Source organism: Myotis nattereri (genome assembly GCF_964212035.1).
Source record: "Myotis nattereri genome assembly, chromosome: 18".
NCBI lineage: Eukaryota > Metazoa > Chordata > Mammalia > Chiroptera > Vespertilionidae > Myotis > Myotis nattereri.
This window is the reverse complement of record NC_138093.1, coordinates 16,632,104-16,651,402: the sequence shown is the minus strand read 5'-3', so window position 1 is coordinate 16,651,402 and position 19,299 is coordinate 16,632,104. Positions and strand designations below refer to the sequence as shown.

General features: G+C 41.0%; 1 protein-coding gene across 1 annotated transcript in view; it reads right to left on the bottom strand.

Moving 5' to 3' along the window:
* Positions 1 to 19,299, bottom strand: part of FIRRM (FIGNL1 interacting regulator of recombination and mitosis) — a gene marked incomplete at its 5' end in the record, with an annotated part of 43,101 nt that overhangs the window by 12,245 nt on the left and 11,557 nt on the right. The window contains 10 exons of the mRNA XM_081112996.1: positions 2,963 to 3,052; positions 3,993 to 4,044; positions 4,362 to 4,444; positions 5,237 to 5,423; positions 6,472 to 6,601; positions 7,286 to 7,434; positions 11,064 to 11,128; positions 14,819 to 14,899; positions 17,451 to 17,589; positions 19,168 to 19,252. Of these exons, the coding sequence (XP_080969122.1) occupies positions 2,963 to 3,052; positions 3,993 to 4,044; positions 4,362 to 4,444; positions 5,237 to 5,423; positions 6,472 to 6,601; positions 7,286 to 7,434; positions 11,064 to 11,128; positions 14,819 to 14,899; positions 17,451 to 17,589; positions 19,168 to 19,252 (1,061 nt within the window). The remainder of the gene's footprint in view (positions 1 to 2,962; positions 3,053 to 3,992; positions 4,045 to 4,361; positions 4,445 to 5,236; positions 5,424 to 6,471; positions 6,602 to 7,285; positions 7,435 to 11,063; positions 11,129 to 14,818; positions 14,900 to 17,450; positions 17,590 to 19,167; positions 19,253 to 19,299) is intronic.

Sequence of the window (19,299 nt, the reverse complement as noted above, 5' to 3'; positions counted from 1 at the left end):
TTTTTTTTTTTTTTTTTTTTTGCTAATCCTCACCCAAGGATATTTTCTCCATTGGTTTTCAGAGTAGAAGGGAGGGGTAAAGACAGAGAGAGAGAAACATCCAGGTGAGAGACACATAGATTGGTGGCCTCCGGAATGAGCACAAAAGGTGCCAGGCATGCAGCCTGCAAACAAGGTATGTGCCCTTGACCCAAATCAAACCTGGGCCCCTTCAGTCCACAGGCCAACGCTCTACCCACTGAGCCAAACTGGCTAGGGCTATCTTTTAATTGTAAATTTTAGCATAGTAACTTGCTCATAGCAGAAAATCAATATCTGATAACTGAAGGAAAAAATTAAAAACCCCTCATTTACCCATAACATATATCTGATAGCCTCAATTATTGGGGAAAACTTAGAAAATGGAGATGAAAGATGTCTAAAATTAGAGTTTATCTCCTTTATTTATAACAAAGCTTCTAGACCTCACTTAGAGCCAATTTGTTGTGAGTTGTATTATTCTAAAAGTTAAAATTTCACAACAACCCTGGAAACGAATACTTTTATTCCTATTTTCTATGTGAGAAACTGAGGTTAAGAGGACCTTTTCCCTCCCCCCATGAAGAGCAATGTACCAAGAACCTAGGACAAGGCCTCTGACAGGAGAGTGAGGAGAGGAAAATTCAAAGGGACCTGAGCAGACCACTAGGCTAGAGCTGGGAGGAAGGACAGCGTGACTTCTCGAGTGCTCACGGTCGGCCTCAGGTGCTTCTGCCTTGAGGAGGCTAGAAGGTTGGTGCGGTTCTCCCAGGGCCCAGCCAGCCTCTCTAGGGCAGGAAAGAAGACTGTGGACTCAGGCCAAATACTCTAGGGCAGTGGTTCTCAACCTTCTGGCCCTTTAAATACAGTTCCTCATGTTGTAACCCAACCATAAAATTATTTTCGTTGCTACTTCATAACTGTAATGTTGCTACTGTTATGAATCGTAATGTAAATATCTGATATGCAGGATGGTCTTGGGCGACCCCTGTGATAGGGTCGTTCGACCGCCAAAGGGGTTGCAACCCACAGGTTGAAAGCCACTGCTCTAGTGAGAGTAACTCCCTGTGTTTACTGAGCACCCCTCCAGTGCTAGTGTCTTACAGATACTACTAAGTCCTTACAAAACTTTTCAAAACTTGTTATACATCTCCACCACTTTGTAGACAGGGAAACTGAGGTTCAGAAAGGATGACCTATCCAAGGTCATACTAAACCAGGATTCAAACAGAGGCCTGTAACCCTTTCGCTAACCTAGTGGTTCCCCAGCGTGTATCCCTGTCAGATTCATATAGGAATTTAACAATAGTAACAAAAACAAATTACTAAGCCTCACTTCATAGCCACCACTCCATACCCAGATGAAGGTCGGGAACCTGTTTTTTGTTGTTGTTGTTGTTTCCTTTCTTTATTGGTTAAGATATTACATGTGTCCTTATCCCCCCATTGCCCGCCCCCTCATGCCCTCACCCCCCTGGATGTCCACTGGTTATGCTTATATGCATGCATACAAGTCCTTTGATTGATCTCTCCCCGGAACCCCCCCTCTCCCCTACCTTCCTTAGGCCCTCCCAAGTGGCCAGTCAGAGGGACTGCCCGAGGCTACCAGGCCCTGTAACTGCAGAGCCTCCTCCATCACAGCTTGTTTCCTCACAACCTCAACAGCTACGGCCATCCTACTTTCGATTTCCCCTGCATGTTAAACTCATTTACTGAAGAAAAAAGATACCATTAAGGGCATAAATAATATTCTAGCTCTTCAAATTAGTTACAGAGGCAGGAAACATAGAACCATTTCAAGTATCTTAAATGCACGAGAAACAGAGGGAAGATGTTTCAGGAAGAGAGAATTAGAACTATTACCTAACTTGCAGCAAAGGCACTGACAAACTTAAGTCAGGCTCCTCTGAGCCTTCTTATGACTAGCCTTCGACCTTGGGCTGTCCCCTATGCTGGGCCTGTATCATCCTGTGTCAGCAGGAATCCTGCAGTCAGTTTAGAAAGAATCTCTCCCCCTTGCTATCTGAGCACCTGGTCTGTGTTCAGCAAGAATCTTGTCAAGTCAGTTTAGCAAAACTCACCCGCCCCGACGTTTCATCTCACTAATTCTGACGTCCACTTGCTCCCTGACTCTGAGCCTCACCTGTCTGTGCGGAATTCAGAACTGAGCCAGCTGCACACTGAGGTCTCTTTCTCCTATCGTGACAGTTCCTGAATAAAATCTGCATTTACCACTTTAACTACTGTGTAGCTCTGGTTTTTCTTTAACATCAAAATCTAAACTCATCTAAAAGCAATAAGCAATGATACATTAAAAAGTGTGTTCTTTTTTTTTTTTTTTAATATATTTTATTGATTTTTTACAGAGAGGAAGTGAGAGAGAGATAGAGTTAGAAACATCGATGAAAGAGAAACATCGATCAGCTGCCTCCTGCACATCTCCCACTGGGGATGTGCCCGCAACCCAGGTACATGCCCTTGACCGGAATCGAACCTGGGACCTTTCAGTCCGCAGGCCGACGCTCTATCCACTGAGCCAAACCGGTTTCGGCTAAAAAGTGTGTTCTTAGTGCCCTGACTGGTATGCTCAGTGGTTAGAGCATCAGCCCATGCACCAAAGGGTCATGAGTTTGATTCCTAGTCAAGGGCACACACTTGGGTTGCAGGTTCAATCCCCAGCCCCAGTCAGGGTACACGTGTGGAAAGCAACCAATCCATTTGTGTCTCTCACATCGATGTTTCTTTCCTCTCTCTCCTCTTCCCTCCCTTCTACTCTCTCTAAAAATCAATGGGGAAAAAGACCCTTGGGTGAAGACTATTAAAAAAAAATTTGTTATGCCAACATTTAAACATAGTATAAATGGGGGGAGGAAAAAGTTTTAAAAAGAGTCTGAACCCAATCCTCAGCAGCTGCTCAAAGACGTGACAACGAGGACATTCTTGCCTGGTGGGGTGGGGCCATGAAGAAGAAGAGACGCCGCAGCAGTATCGACAGGTTGGTGAGCTGATGGCATTCTCCAGGGCAGGACTTTATCTGGGAAAAGACAGGAGATTGACTGGCCTAAAATCTTATCTTTTATAAGCTTTTATATGCCAAGTGTTAACAGTAGCTCTTTCTGGGAGATAAGATTATAGGTAAGTTAATTTTTTTTCCCATGAACGTAGATTACTTTTATACTGAAATAAGTATTTTGATGTTATATTTAAAACACCACTTTGGAATCTTGGTTTCAAATTATCATTTGATGACAATCTCCTACTCAAAAACAATTCATGGAATGTTTTCAGATCTAAGCACAACAGTGCAGAGGTGGGTATAATTCTGTAAGATGGAGCCATAATTAAAAGATTTATAAACTCAATTTTCTGGAAATCAATTCCTTGCATAATATACTAAGGCCAGGGGCAAAATAAATAAATAAATAACGAATAGGGCATGACCATCTTCAATGGAATGTATCAAACATCTCAGAATTAAAAGTAAAAAAGGTAAATGTGAAAAGATTAAATCATCACTAAATCATTCTCTCTTTGTAGCCACCCACAAAGCATTGCTTCTTTTCCCAAAAGGCATTAATCACTATCACATTTAGTCCCTCTTGACTAAAAGAGATACAACAATTCAAGAGTTAGCTTGTCTAAGTCATATTAGAGAGAGAGAGAGAGAACTCTTGGTCATCAACATTAAACTCTTCTCTCCTGATTTTCTATTTTGCATTCAATTTTAAATTAATTCTCAACCTAGTCTTTATTTCTCAGAACAATTAATGGAACTCCATAAAATTTTGAAAATATGAGACAATTTCCCCAGTTTGACACTGTTTCTAGTCTATCTCTCTCAACAGCAACAACAAACTGTCAAAATAATTTAGCTGCCATGTATTTCTCCGTTCAACATCCACTTTCTTTAGATTAGCATATCTCCAAAGGAACTTCATGGGCAGTGGTTGCATTAGGCCTGCAATTCTACTCACCAGGTGAGCCACTATGGTGACATGGTGCGCACAGAGCTCAGCAGTCCCATATCTGCAATGTACATAAAGGAGGGAGTCTTTATACAATTACCAAGAAAAGCAAGGAGACGAACTTCCATAAAGCACTAACTATTCTAAACCGCAGTTATTCCCAGGATCAAGGACTATCACGACATTCAAAGCCACCTAAGCACTAGTCGTCTATGACTTCAAACATAGAAAGGAGAGAGGAACCTGGTTCCTAACTGAGTGCTGTGATAAGAAACCAGAGTTATTGAGACAGAACTTTTCTATAAACGTACAAATCTAAAATAATTTACTGTCGGTCACGACTATAAACCAACCCAAAAACAAAGCAGCATGCCGTACCGAGCAAGGAAGCACCAGGCGTCCATGGCTAACAAGGAGGAGATCATGTTAGCACTGAGCACCGCACTCAGCAGAGCGGCATCCTGAGGAGAAACACAGTCCGGTAAGTTACCACTCACGTTACACTTCTCAAATGAAACAAACCCTCACAACACACCCAGCAACAGATCTCAAAGGAGAGGCTCTATTTCCTAGAATCTGAAGGAGCCCATGCTGTCTGCCCGTCTTCAGCACCTATCATATCGGGCATTGTGCTGGGCTACGGGGATTCAAAACTGGTTTTAATTGTGGTAACTCAATCTCTGGGATCCACCAGAATTCTTTGAGTAGCTGAAATCATTAAAACCACATAGTAACATATAAGCCTATACTTTTGTTTCTGCCTTTAACCATCCAAATACAGTATTTAATATGGCTGATATGCCCACTGTAAAATATCTTAAATGATACGGATACTTAAATAATTTCTAAAAAATTTTCCCAAGAATTTCAACATCTTTTCTAATCTAATTCCACTTAAAAAAAATCTTTATCATACCAAAGATCTACAGGAGACTTAGTGCTGCATAGGACTCTATACTTTTCTTTATGAAACTGAGGCAGATAAAATCCACCTTGCAGTCTTTCTATACCTTCCCACCCAAGAATGTTTCCTCAAATGTTTTAGGATACTACATCTGAATACTGTTGGGCTCTAGAATTACATTTTCTAGGACACAACTGAGTTAAAGAGTAAAAGGTGTAAGCTGAGAAAACAACGGTCAAAAGAACATACATTAATTATTCCCACTTTTTTCTGTATATAAATCACAGTTTCAGTGAAACAAAAAATGCAAAAGAGCAACCTTGGCTTAGCCAACAAGTAACACACTTACCAGTTCTGGAAACAGCGAGGGATGAAAGGCAGTAATGAATGCACACAGGTGAACACAGACATGCTGATACAAGGGGACGGCAACCTCCACGTGCCCTTTACCCTCCGCTCCCTGTAAATGGACAGGTAGAGAGAGTTCACCAGAACACTGCTCAAAACTGCAGAAAATGGCTTTGAATAGAGATACCCTGCAGGGAAATTGAGAATATGGAACCCAACATTATTAACATTTAATAATTAGTAGGTATAATAATATAACATATCATGGGTTGTTTTAGCAAAGCAAAATGTCTCAAGAGGTACACATTTCCAATGTGTGAACATGTATAATAAAAACAAAATACAGTCACTATTAGAGAAAGTCCTTAAAGGATAAGAATTTGCCTGGACATTTTGTATCACTGACTTAAGTGTTTATCACACAACTAAACTATTCAAAGACAAAATTCATGAAGAAACTTTATTTTTAAATAGCTAGATAGCATGTATAAACTAGAATATTACTGTTCAGACAGGGAGAGGGCATTTTATGATTGAAATGGTTTAGGAAATCTTCGTAGAGGACTTAAATTAAAAATACAAAAAGATATAAATAGGTAAAGACAACAAAAGCATGAGTACAAGGTAAACATGAGTAACAAACAGGTCTGACAGAAAACAAGCAAAAGGATGAAGAGCAAAAGTAGAAATTGGCAACAGAATGGGATGACCTTTCAACCCAAAGCTGAGAAGTCCGACACATAAGCGTTAGTTTCGAGCACGGAATTTTGGGTTTGAAAACAGGGAGCTCAGAGCTGGGGGTTAGGGAGACTGACGAGGCAGTGGTACAAAGAATGGACTAAAATCGGGTGAAAAATCCAAGAACAGCAATAATCCAAGGGAGGAGGATGGATACAAGTGAAAATTCCCAAGATGTAATGTACAGTGTCTAACAGTCTCTTTATCAGAGCTCATTGGCATGTTACTAATTACATCGCACCCATTACACTCCATGTTCATAAAACTACTAGGCAATACCTTCTAAAACACTGAACAAAATTAAAATAGCTTTAGTATCTATAGATTCATATATTTTATATGTGTATTTTTATAAACTAGCAACATATGAATGAGGTCCACAGTAATTATTAACTAGAATATCTGACACAACAAAAAACGTAATTTCAAGATCTTTCCACGCGAGAGGGCATTCTAAACCCTCGTAACATGACAGGGTCGAAACAGCACATCTGCTACCTGGACGCAGCTCCTGAGACCCGGCTCTCGGTGCACCACAGGGTCTGCACGTCCAGGGGCTGAGAGGGCAGCTTATCCATGATGACAACCAGCAGGAGACACTGCGGGAACTGTAGTTCGCATGGCAGCTCTTATAGCAGTAAAAACACATTCATCGTGTTACAACAAATTGGTAAAAACATATTCAATCTACATCTTTTCAGCAGAAACCTGATGTGATATGTAAAGAAATTAGAGGCATAATTTCTTTAAATGAGAAATATGTTCCAAGAAGAAAAAAGAGAAATTTTAAATAAAACGTTTGAAACTTAAAAAGATGATTACATAAGGGAAGGGAAGGCTGTCTCTAACATGTCATCTATTTAATAAAAGCCCAGCAACCATATTGGCAGAACTAGAATGACCACTCAACCAGTCACTATGAGGTGTACTGACCACCTCTCGGTCCCTTTCCCCGGCCAGCAGGCTCCGATCGCCAATGGTGATCGGGCACCCAGGGTGGGTGGTGGGGGATGCGGGCGGTGCCAGGCCAAGGCTCCCGCGCCTCTGGTGGCCCCACACACAGAAGGCAACCTGCAGTGAGCAGGCAGGAACAGCTGAGTTCTCGGTCCCTCCCCCGGCCATCAGGCTCCCATCGCTGGATGGGGAACCAAGGTGAGTGGCAGCAGGGGGAGGGGCCGGCTGTCAGCAGCTGGGGAAGATGGCCCTGATCGCAGGCTAGGTCTAGGGACCATACTCGCGTACAATTTTATGCGCTGGGCCTCTAGTAATTAGTAAGAGCCGTTTTAACATTAATTCTGTTTTGAAGCTTTACCTAATTTACTGTCCAAAACCACGTTCATGAAAGGCTGGAAGGTGAGAAGCTGAGTGATGAGTGGATCCAGGGTAATTAGGAAAGTGCCCGCTATCTCCTCCTGCTGGGCTTGAGAAATCCCAGCAGCATACAGGCTGGGAGGAAACTTGCTGGAAAGGGAGGGAAACAGTTATTAACAGCTAACTTCTAATTTCAGGAAAAGGTAAATACTGCAAACGGATGTTCTAGCAGTGAAAATATATAAAAAATAAGTAGCATGCGTTTTATTAAACAAAATTTAGACTACGGAAATGACACTATAACTATGAAGAACCTCAGAACTAAATAACAAGGCTCTAACAAGAAATTTAGAATCTTAGTGAAATCTTTGTTGTCATTTTAATACCCATTTTGACAATGATGTCTTTTAAAAATACTGCAAAAATATGAATTTAAATAACTAGTAAAAACATATGTAAAAAGATTTCTGATAAATTCTGGCATAACCACTTCTATTAAACATTGTTTTAAAATAGATGGAATACTGAATATACTATGAATTAATGCTCAGTTTCTCAGGAGCAAGAGCTTTACAATAACTAAACTGGATGAAGATAAGTATTCAGTATTTTTTGCCACATTATCTTAATTGTGGCACACTTTAAATGTGGGAACACCCTGTCCTGCAGGGGATAAATAACATTTAAAAGGGTGCACTTAAGCCCAGGTCGGGTGGGTGGAACGTTGGTTGGAACGTTGTCCCATACACCAAAAGGTTACAAGTTCGATTTCCACTCAGGGCACATATGGAAGGCAACTGATTGATGTTCTCTCTCATCAATGTATCTGTCTGTCTGTCTCTCTTCTCCTCTAAAATCAATAAGCATATCCTCTGTGAGGATTAAAAAAAAATAAAAGGATGGGCTTAAGATAAACATCAGGGTCTCTGTAGTACGATGGAAAAAGCACCCATCTATCAGCGATTTTTGGATCATTCATTTGACCTCCCTGAGCCTCTCAGTTTCTTCACTTGTGACACTGATCTGGAGTTGTGAGGATTAAATTATAAGTAAGGTGAAAGACATATAAATAAAAGGTAATGAAACTCCATAGACATGAACTACAGCTATTGAGCATCAAAGTGTTTGCATTTCAATCAAATAATGTATTGTCAATTTATTTATTTGACAAACCTTTACTAAATGCCTATTGATAGATGCCACGCACTGTTACAGGATACAGCAGTAAACAAAATACACAAAATCCCTGCCTTTATGGAGGGTCCATTCTAACGAAGGGAGGCAGTTAACCAGCAAGCAGTTAGCAAGCAAGTTCATAGTACAGCAGGGGGAGTAAGTGCTGTGAAGAAAACACAAGGTATGGTGGACAGGAAGCTCTATTGAATTCTATTTGAATACTGAGTCATTTGAGGGTTTGCACAGAAGTCAAATCATCTAATTTATGTTTTGTCACTCGCTCTGGCTACTGTACAGAGAACAGCCTAGAGCAGCGGTTCTCAACCTGTGGGTCGCGACACCTTTGGGGTCGAACGACCCTTTCACAGGGGTCGCCTAAGACCATCGGAAAACACATATAAAATTACATATTGTTTTTGTGATTAATCACTATGCTTTAATTATGTTCGATTTGTAACAATGAAAATACACCCTGCATATCAGATATTTACATTACAATTCATAACAGTAGCAACATTACAGTTATGAAGTAGCACCAAAAATAATTTTATGGTTGGGGGTCACCACAACATGAGGAACTGTATTAAAGGGTCGCGGCATTAGGAAGGTTGAGAACCACTGGCCTAGAGTGAGATGAAGGTGGAAGCAGATAGTGGGCTGGATGCTCCTTTCCAAAAATCCAGGCAAGAAAATAATAGTGGATGGGACTGGATGGTAAGTTAAGGTGGGAAAAATGGTTGCATTCTGTATACACATAGTGAATATATGTATTTATACTAAAGATGAAAATAAGAGAGTTTTGCAGATTAACCACATGGAGGGTTATGAGAACAAAGTTAAAGGTGACGGCAAGGATTTGGAGTCAGATCAATGTAAAAAAGGAAGCTGCTATTTAAACTAAAATGAGGAAGCCACAGAGAGGCAGATTTGGGGAAGATGGAGGGAAGGTGAATGAAATGGGTGGGAAACAAGAGTTTAGTTTGGGTCAGTTTAAGTGCAGTTACATTAAAGGGAGATATGAATTTAGTCTTGAGACCAAATGACCACAGAGAAGGGGCCTGCGGACCGGGGAAACCCAACCTAAAGAAGCTGGGGTGAAGAGAAACCTGCCGAACCTGCTGAGAAAGAGCAGCCAGTGAGATCAGAAGAGAACCAAGAAGGAGGGGTGTCCCTGAAGTCAACAAAAGGAAGTGTTCAAAAAAAAGGGCGAAGCACTGCTGACAGGTTGGTAGGTGAGGCCTAACACTGACCACTGGATGTAGCAACATGGAAGTCACAGATGACCTGACCTTGACAAGAGCTGTTTTGGTGAAGTGGTGGAATAGAAGGTCTCACTGGAATAGGATTAAGAAAGAAAGGACAGTTGACCCTTGAACAATGCAGGGGTTAGGAGCACAAATTCCCTGCACTGTCAAAAGTCTGTGTATAACTTCTAACTCCCCAGAAACTTTACTAATAGCCTGCTGCTGACTGGAAGTATTACCGATAATATGAACAGTCAATTAACACATATTTTGTATGCTATATGTATTATATACTATATTCTTATAATAAAGTAAGCTAGAGAAAATGTTAAGAAAATCATGAGAAATTACATTTACAGTATTTATTGAAAAAAATCCACAGATAAGTAAGTGTACCTGTGCAGTTCAAACCTATGTGGTTTAAGGGTCAGCTGCAGACATAGAGGTGTAGGCAAAGCTTTCTAGTTTTGTTGTAAACATTTTTCGAGGAAGAGAAATGGGAAGGAATTTGGTGGATATAGAGTTGAGAGAGTTTGTTTTGTATTATTCTTAAGGTGGAAAAAATAACAGCATGTTGGTACATTCATGGGAATGATACAACAGGGAGGGAAGGCTGATAATGTGAGGGAAAAGGGGATAATTGCTAGAGTGAGGTCCCTGCACATGTGAGAGGATGGAATCCAATGCACAAAGGGGGGAGGGGGCCTCATAGAGTTCATCCATGGGAACAAGGGCCTAAATCTCTGGGCTAAATGCAGGCAGAGTGGCTGTGCTGGAGGGAGTGTATGGAAGCTCTCTTCCATGTGCTTCTTTTTTCTCAGTGACGTACAAAGTGAGGATACTGACTGACGATGAGGAATAGGTCGAAGGTGCTGGAAACAGGAAGTCTGAAGGGGGAGTGGCATGAAAAAGGTTTCTAGGAGACTACATGGATCAGGCAGAGCTGAGAGGACCTGGATAAGTGAGTTGACAGATTATTTTAGTGTCAAATTAGGGGCTCTTCTGAGGTAACTGTCAATTTCAAATATCACTTAGCCCCTATCTAACGTAATACCTTCCTGTAATTCACACAAGTGTGTGAATAATCTCTTTCTTTTTGGCCTTTGGTATTTATCAACACACTAGTTATTCACCACTTGGTATAATGTACTAGTTAAGAATAGAAAGATATGCAAAACCCACATGGAATCTATTTTTTTAAAAGCTGTTATCTCCAATTATTTTAAGCAAGCAGATAAAAATTTACTAAACATTAAGAAAAATTACTCTGATGTTTTATTTTAAAATGACATATACTTAATCTTTGCCTGGTTCAAATGGCATTGTTACATTTTAATAATTACATGGCATTCTTCTTACCTGTGTATCTGCAGATAAAGCTGGTGCAATGTAGAACAAGAATCAGAGAGGAAAGGAAGAAATTCCTAAAATAAAACAACTATATTCATTCTTTATATACAATGTACCTTTCTAATACACATCTCTCACAAGGACATGCAAAAAGTAAAATAATATCCTGCACAGACAATAGTGTGGTGAAGGCCTGTGGCGGGGTGAGGAGGGGAGGGCAGGGCAGGATGGAGGGGTTAATGTGGGGGGAGGGGAACATCTGTAATCCTTTGAACAATAAAGATAAATTTTTAAAAAATAAAAGAAATTTGCCAAATAAACAATAATGATAATATCCTGGATGTGCCACATTAAAATAAATTCTTGCATGAGAATATATAGGAGGATTAGGCTAAGCATCTAAAATTCTTTACTGTACCCTAGCTGGTTTGGCTCAGTGGATAGAGCGTTGGCCTGCGGACTGAAAGGTCCTGGGTTCGATTCTGATCAAGGGCACATGTCCGGGTTGCAGGCTCAATCCATAGGACGGGGCATGCAGGAGGCAACCGAGATCAATGATTCTCATCATTGATGTTGCTATCTCTCCCTCTCTCTCTCTGAAATCAATAAAAATATATTTAAAAAAAAATTCTTTACTGTTAAGACTATCAGCAAAATGACAATTAGCAACTATCACACACAGAGCACTAAGTGCTCAGCAGACATATTGCAAGGACTTTATGTACATCAGTTTACTTAATATCAGTGCCGCAAAAATCCCAAGGCGTGTCATTGTCCCCAGAACACAAAGCTGAAGCTAAGGTATCCAGTAATGTGATCAAGAACTCCGTTAAAAACCAGCAAGGCTGGGCTTTAGGTACAGTTGTGACTGCTACACCCATTATGGTAGGCTATCTCTTAGAAAGTTAAGGAATTACTTCTATTGTTATAGGACATAGAAAAACAGTTAATGCTTAAATTTTAAAAATTAAAAAAAATCCCCTGGTAGCCGAAACCGGTTTGGCTCAGTGGATAGAGCGTCGGCCTGCGGACTGAGGGGTCCCAGGTTCGATTCCGGTCAAGGGCATGTACCTGGGCTGCGGGCACATCCCCAGTGGGAGATGTGCAGGAGGCAGCTGATCGATGTTTCTCTCCCATCGAAGTTTCTAACTATCTATCTCTCTCCCTTCCTCTCTGTAAAAAATCAATAAAATATATTAAAAAAAAAAAAAAAGATGGACTTCTAGTCAAGTGGAGTAGGTAAATGCTGTGCTCATCTCCTCCCACAACCACATCAAAATTACAACTAAAGTAGAAATAATCATCATTGCGAACCACCTAGAGACTCGCTAAACTAGTCTCCTACAAGTAAGGATATAAAGAAGCCATGAGGGGAAAAAAAAAAGAAGCCATGAGAAGATTGGTAGGAGGGGTAGAGGTGCATCAGGCAGGTCCCACACCCCCTAACAGGAGAGAACCTGAATAGACATTTCAAATCCCAAGAGTACAGATGACCAACAGACATATGAAAAAATAACATCACTAATCATCAGGGAAATGCAAATTAAAATGGCTATCATCAATAAATCAACAAACAAGTGTTGGCAAGAACATGTAGAAAAGGGAAACCTTGTGCACTATTAGAATTATAAACTGATGAAGCTACAATGGAAAACAAAAAATTACAAATAGAACTACCAGTTGACCCAGCAATTCTACAGCTGGATATTTATCCGAAGAAACCCAATACATGAATTCAAAAAGACATAGCACCCATGTTCATTGAAGCACTATTTACAATAGCCAAAATATGGAAGCTGTCTAAGTATCCATCAATATACGAATGCATAAAGAACTATGATGCATATATACAATGGACTATTGCTCAGCCACAAAAATGAACGAGATCTTGCCATTTGTGAAAACATGGATGACTGAGGGTATTATGCTAAGTAAAATGAGTCAGAAAAAGACAAATACCATATGAATTCACTTATATATGGAATAAAAATAAAATAAAAGAACATACAAAATAGAAAGAAACTCATAGATACCAAGAAACATTTTGATGATTGTCAGATGGGAGCGAAGTTGGCGACTGGCACTTATAAAAGTCGTCTTGGGGATACAAAGTATAACATACTAGCAAAGTATAACTAGTATGGCAGCAGATGGGGGCTAGACTTACCAGGGTGATCACTTCATAAATTACATAAATGTCTAATCACTATGTTTTATCCCTAATCTCTGTTTTTTTTAATCACTAATATCTACTACTACTGATATTTCTTTAACTGGCTGCCGTAAGCACTCCCTGCTCATCTCTCCAAACAAATAATCTCCCTGGATGACTACTCTATTCTATCCACATATCTTCAACTATCACTGCTCTCCTGATGACTCCCAAATATGCAGGTCTTCTTAAAATTATTATACAGTTTTAAAGATATGAACATTTAAACTCTAAAACCTAATTTAGAAATATGATAGAAATAATATATAAACCATCTTTGAATACAGATTTTCTGAAAATTTGAGATTACAGAAATAATTTTATTCATGTTTATATTAAACTAGGGGCCCGGTGCACGAAATTCGTGCACTGGGTGTGTGGGGGGGGGTGGGGGGGGGGAGTGTCCCTCAGCCCAGCCTGCCCCCTCTCACATACTGGGAGCCCTCAGGCGTTGACCCCCATCACCCTCCGATCGCCTGATCGGCCCCTTGCCCAGGCCTGACGCCCCCGCCAGAGGTGTCAGGCTTGGACAAGGGACCCCCATCTCCCCCCAATCACTGGCTCTGACCCCCACCCAGGCCTGAGGCCTCTGGCCCAGGAATCATGCCTGGGCAGGGGACCCCCATCTCCCTCTGATCGCTTGCTCCACCCCCCGCCCAAGCCTGATGCCTCTGACCCAGGCTTCAGGCCTGGGCAAGGGGACCATCATATCCCCCCAATCCCCGGCTCCGCCCCCCACCCAGGCCAGAGGAGTTGACCCTCATCACCCTCCAATCACCAATCACCGGATCGGCCCCTTGACCAGGCCTGAGGCCTCCGGCTGAGGTGTCAGGCCTGGGCAGGGGACCCCCAGCTCCCCGCGGTTGCAGGCTCTGCCCCTGCCCAGGCCTAACGCCTCTGGCCGAGGCGTCCGGCCCGGGCAGCGGGGACCTGCAGTGGCAGCGGGGGGCGCCGCGATCGTGGGCTTCGCTTTAGGCCCAGGCAAGGGACCCCTAGCTCCTGGGACTGCCAGCTTCGACCGTGCCCAGCTCCCATCGCTGGCTCCACCCCTACTTCCTGCTATCACTGGCCAGGGCGGCAAAGGCGCCTGATTCTCCCCCAGCTCTTAGCTCCCCCCTGGGTTTCCGATCACTGTCAGTGGCAGGGGGCTTCTTCCTGCTTTCCCTTTCGCCTCCCTGCATTGTGCCTACATATGCAAATTAGCCGCCATCTTGTTGGCAGTTAACTGCCAATCTTAGTTGACAGTTAACTGCCAATCTTAGTTGGCAGTTAATTTGCATATAGCCCTGATTAGCCAATGAAAAAGGTATCGCCGTACGCCAATTACCATTTTTCTCTTTTATTAGTGTAGATAATTTTTCAGATAATTGAAGAACAATGATGATAGCCACTTAAATAATTTCAGAGATGCTCAATATTTCACAATCAACAATACTAAACAAACAAAAACCCAAAAAATATACTCTTGACAAAACAAACTTCAAAAGATTGCTCCTGAAAGGAATGATAAAAATATGCTACCTTATAATTTATTTTAAAAAATAAGCCTTACCTTAGTGTAGTGTAGAAGAGAGTTGGCAAGGAAACGACACAATTTGAGTATTTTCTGGAATAACCTGTTGTCAGCAGTATCCTGATTCAAAAAAGGAAATAAGAAAGCATATAAATAAGAATAGAATATGGAATTAGCTTAACTTGTAAATGAGACCATTTTTTCTGAAAAGTCTATGCTAAAAAGTCTAATACAATATTCTCATTTTGAAAACGAATTCAAGACTTAATAGAGAATGAGTATCTTGTCAATTTTAGCGGCTATTACGGAATGAACAACATCCCCCAAAATGATATGCTGAAGTCCTAACAGAGAATATAATTTTATTTGGAAATATGGTCATTGCAGATTTAATTAGTTAAGATGAGGTGATACAGGAATAGGATGTGCTCTTAATCCAGCTGACTGGGTCCTCTATAAAGATACGAAGACACCACCATGTGGAGGCAGAGATCAGTGTTACACAGAACGCCAGCCACACCAGAAGCTAAGTGACAGGCACAGAGCACACTCTTCCTGTGTCTTTGAGAGAACAAGGCCCTGCTGACACATTTCAGACTTCCATCCTCTAGAACTGAGACAGAATAAAAGTTGGTTTTATTTAAGCCACCTAGTTTGTGGTAATTTGCTACTGCAGCCTAGGAAACAAATACAGGGACTGATACATCAATAATCCCTCCATTAATAGCACACAACAAATTAACTCTAGTGTTTTTAGCTAGACATTTTTTAAACCACTACCTGGAAAACTTTAATAGTTTGATTCTTGAATAAATACCAATAGTGAACACGAGAGGGTGCTGCTGATCAGAATTTAGAGTAAAGAACACAGAAACTCTACAGACCATGGCAAAGCTCCATTTCAGCCAATGGATAGTGTAGGGATAGTCAATATCAACCCCAAATGTTCACAAATAAGGAAAAACATGAAAATATGCTTGGACATTAGGAGAATTTACAATTTAAATTCCCTGATTTTCACCCGCAGACAGTTGATATGAGCTGAACTTATATAATTTAGTACAAACAGCCACCTGGCCAGGCACCCTCTGGTCTTCTCTTTTCTCTTCCACTATAGACTATCCTGTTGCATGGACTTTCCATGTTTCACTCCTGTCCAGGAGCCTCCGTCTAACTTTACTCTCCAAGCACTAGCTGTGGGTGCTGTGGTGTCAGGATAAGCAAAAGAAACTGGGTAAAGAGGAGGTTGGGGCTGAGGATACAGATATACGTGACAGAGGTGGCAGAGTGGACCTTCCTACCATGACACTGGATGCCCAACCAAATGCCTATCCATTCAATAAGGTCAGGGGAAACCACAAAGTGTACACGAATGAAGTGGGGTGGAAAAAATAAAAGGGGAAAGAAAGAAAAGATGTAAGGGGGTGGGGGGGCGGGGGGCGGATAAGAGAAAAAGAAGAGCCCTAGCTGGTTTTGCTCAGTGGATAGAGCATCAGCCTGGGTTCAATTCCAGTCAAGGGTACATGCCCGGGTTGCAGGCTTGGTCCCCAGTTGGGGACGTGCAGGAGACAGCCAATCAATGATTCTCTCTCATCACTGATGTTTCAATCTCTCTCTCCCTCTCCCTTCCTCTCTGAAATCAATAAAAAAAAAATTAAATTTAAAAAAATAAAAAGAGGGAAAGAAGAGATGAGGGGAAAGGTCAGTCCCTTCCTAAGCTACCTCTCACCTCCTTAGCAACTCCAGAACTCCTTTCCACTCTTCCATCCTCTGCTAGCATCTGTCTTCCCACATCATCCCTGCCCCAGCAGTTGCTACCAGTATTTAGGGACTAGATGAATCCTTATACCTCCTTCCCCATAGGTACTTGGCAGGGAAGAGTATAGGTACAAAGAATCCCCTATGATAGCTTGTAGTGCTACAGCTAGAGGAGCATGTTCCTGTTACTCTAGGAAGAAATATTTAATTCATTTTTCCATTGAAATATGTAACTGTTAGGCCCCGAGTACTATTAATCCTTTAATTTAGGGCTTTATGAGTTAAATAAAATTTAAAGGGCTAATCTGAGAATAAAAGGCACTAGGTATAACATTGTCATAGGAAAAGGAACTACAATTACCAGTAAGCTTATGGTGAGCAAATTAAATTTTTAGAATATAATGGTTCATAAATGGGATACCAATTCAACACTACAACTTTTGAAATAAAAATAAATGCAAGCGTCTATCAATTTTAAAACACACACACACACACACACACACACACGAGTTGTATATTGCCTTATTGCAGGCTGCATGGGATTGGTGAAGAAAAGGCTAGGTGTGGCTCTATCAAGGCAATCTTAAATAAATATAGGACTAAAGAATTAGACTTTTGTTTTAGGGTACAAAAGAATGAAAGAATGGTGAGGAGAATGACCAACCAATAAGGAAGTAAAGAGGAGGGACAGATGGAACCTAGAGAGAATGAGAGCAGACAGGAGCCTAATGCAATGTTCTAGGTGAAAAGTGATTATGAGCTATAATTTCATCTAATAAACTGAAAAATAAACAAACACAAATGAAACAAATTAAAACCCTCAGAAGTAAAGTGATCCATAGATTCAAACTCGATTCAGTAACTGCCAAAGGAAGTAAGAGCCACCATCTAAGTGCTATGGGAGCATACGTACCTGTGCCCTTGACTGGGCCATCTGCTCTGCTAACTGTAAACAAGACTGGAAGGAGCACAGAATGTCTTCACACAAGCTGGTGATGATTTCTTTGTGTCTCAGCTGACTCTTTATAACGGACTGGTGCTTAAGGCTCTGCCTAAATGAGTAAAAAGAGCAGTCACCATGAGTAACTTAGGACCATGAAAATATGAAGGAATATGTAAAAAATCAGTGCACACATATGAGACATGACATAATTAAGATGTGCCGACTTTATCTATTAAGCAGTTATGTCAATTTAAGTTACTACGTATTTTATTTCTCCATGTAAAATATTAATTGAAGTCTTACTCTGTGCCAGTCAGTCTGCTAGGCTCTGGGGATACAGAGGTGAAAGAAGACACAACCTCTGCCCTGTCTGCACAGAGCGTGTGAGCCAGGCCGAGGGAGACCATTAATAATTAACTATGGCTGTGATCACTGTGAAGAAGGAAAAAGCCAGTGTGCTACTACAGAGAGGTCTATTCTAACTTCTTAGGGTGAGCAAATCAAAAAATGCCACCATGAAGACATAGTACCTAAGCTGAGAAATGAAAAATAAGCAGGAGTTAGCAAGGTATAGAGAACAAGAAGGAGCATCCCAACAGAGGAAGGAGCCATGACAAGGTTCTAGGACAGGAGAGTCCAGTACGTTTGAGGAAGTAAGAGCAGAGAGAGAGCAGCGGAGATGGGCTGGTGAAGAAGGCAGAGCCCAGAGAGGATTAGGTGGTTACTCTTAGTAAAATGGGGAGTGATCTGATTACATTTGTAAGAGATCAGTCTGAATTCTGGGTAGAAAGTGAATTGGAAGGGGTTAAGAGTGGAAGTTATTTGATAATGGTGATGATGATGATACAGCTAATTCATTGAGCACCATGTGCCATGCACCCATTCTAACCATTTCACCCTTATAAACTCAACTCCATTACACCCACCAAAAAAGTGCCACTGTTACTGCTCCTATTGTCAGATAAGCAAACTAAGGTTCAGAGAAGTTAACCAAATTGCCCAAATGTCCAGGAGGAGTAAGTTATTTCAGAATAGACTCAAGCAAAATACAGCATGGCTCTGAGCTGACACTTCTGACCTCTGCTGTTACTTGGTACGTTAATGACCTGGTGGTACAAAAGCACCTAAGACCTGAAAGTACTACAATGTCCTTTAATACAAAGTATTGCGCATGTGTGTAAAGTGGAGGTTCTTAACTGTATCTCGTCTGGCACCTAAGAAACTGATGAACACTGTGGGCACTCTCCCTAGTATTACTACCCTTTGTAATGCTCTACTTAAAAATCACTTTATAAATGGAATTCAAGTTGAACAACTCAAAAGCCTATAATGAAGGGATTATATATTCAGCTCTAATTATAATTACTAATTTATCTCAGCCTGAAAATAGGATACTAAGTCTATTGAACAATAGTAACAGCAGGCAAGTGGTTAAGGTTTAGTCTGACCATGGTCCATTATTTCAGAATTACTAGCTAACTGGGAAGAATTTTTTTTTTTTAATTGTAGAGGCGGCAGGGTCAAGTCCAATTTGGTTTGGGAGCTATATGTAGGATTATCTGGATTACCAGACAGCAGGGTCAGTGAACATTATATACACCTACAGGAACTGTTTTAAATGCAATCTGATATGAATAATAAGATTTAAGATATGGAAAATTACAAAAATAAAAACAAAATAACTTACTTAATTATAAATTTCCAAGTATTTGCATGAAATGCATGGTCCATACTGGAAATAACAGAGCAGATGTCCAACAATGAATGAATAACTACAAAGAAAGATAACAAAACTCTTAAAACATTCAGATGTCATGAG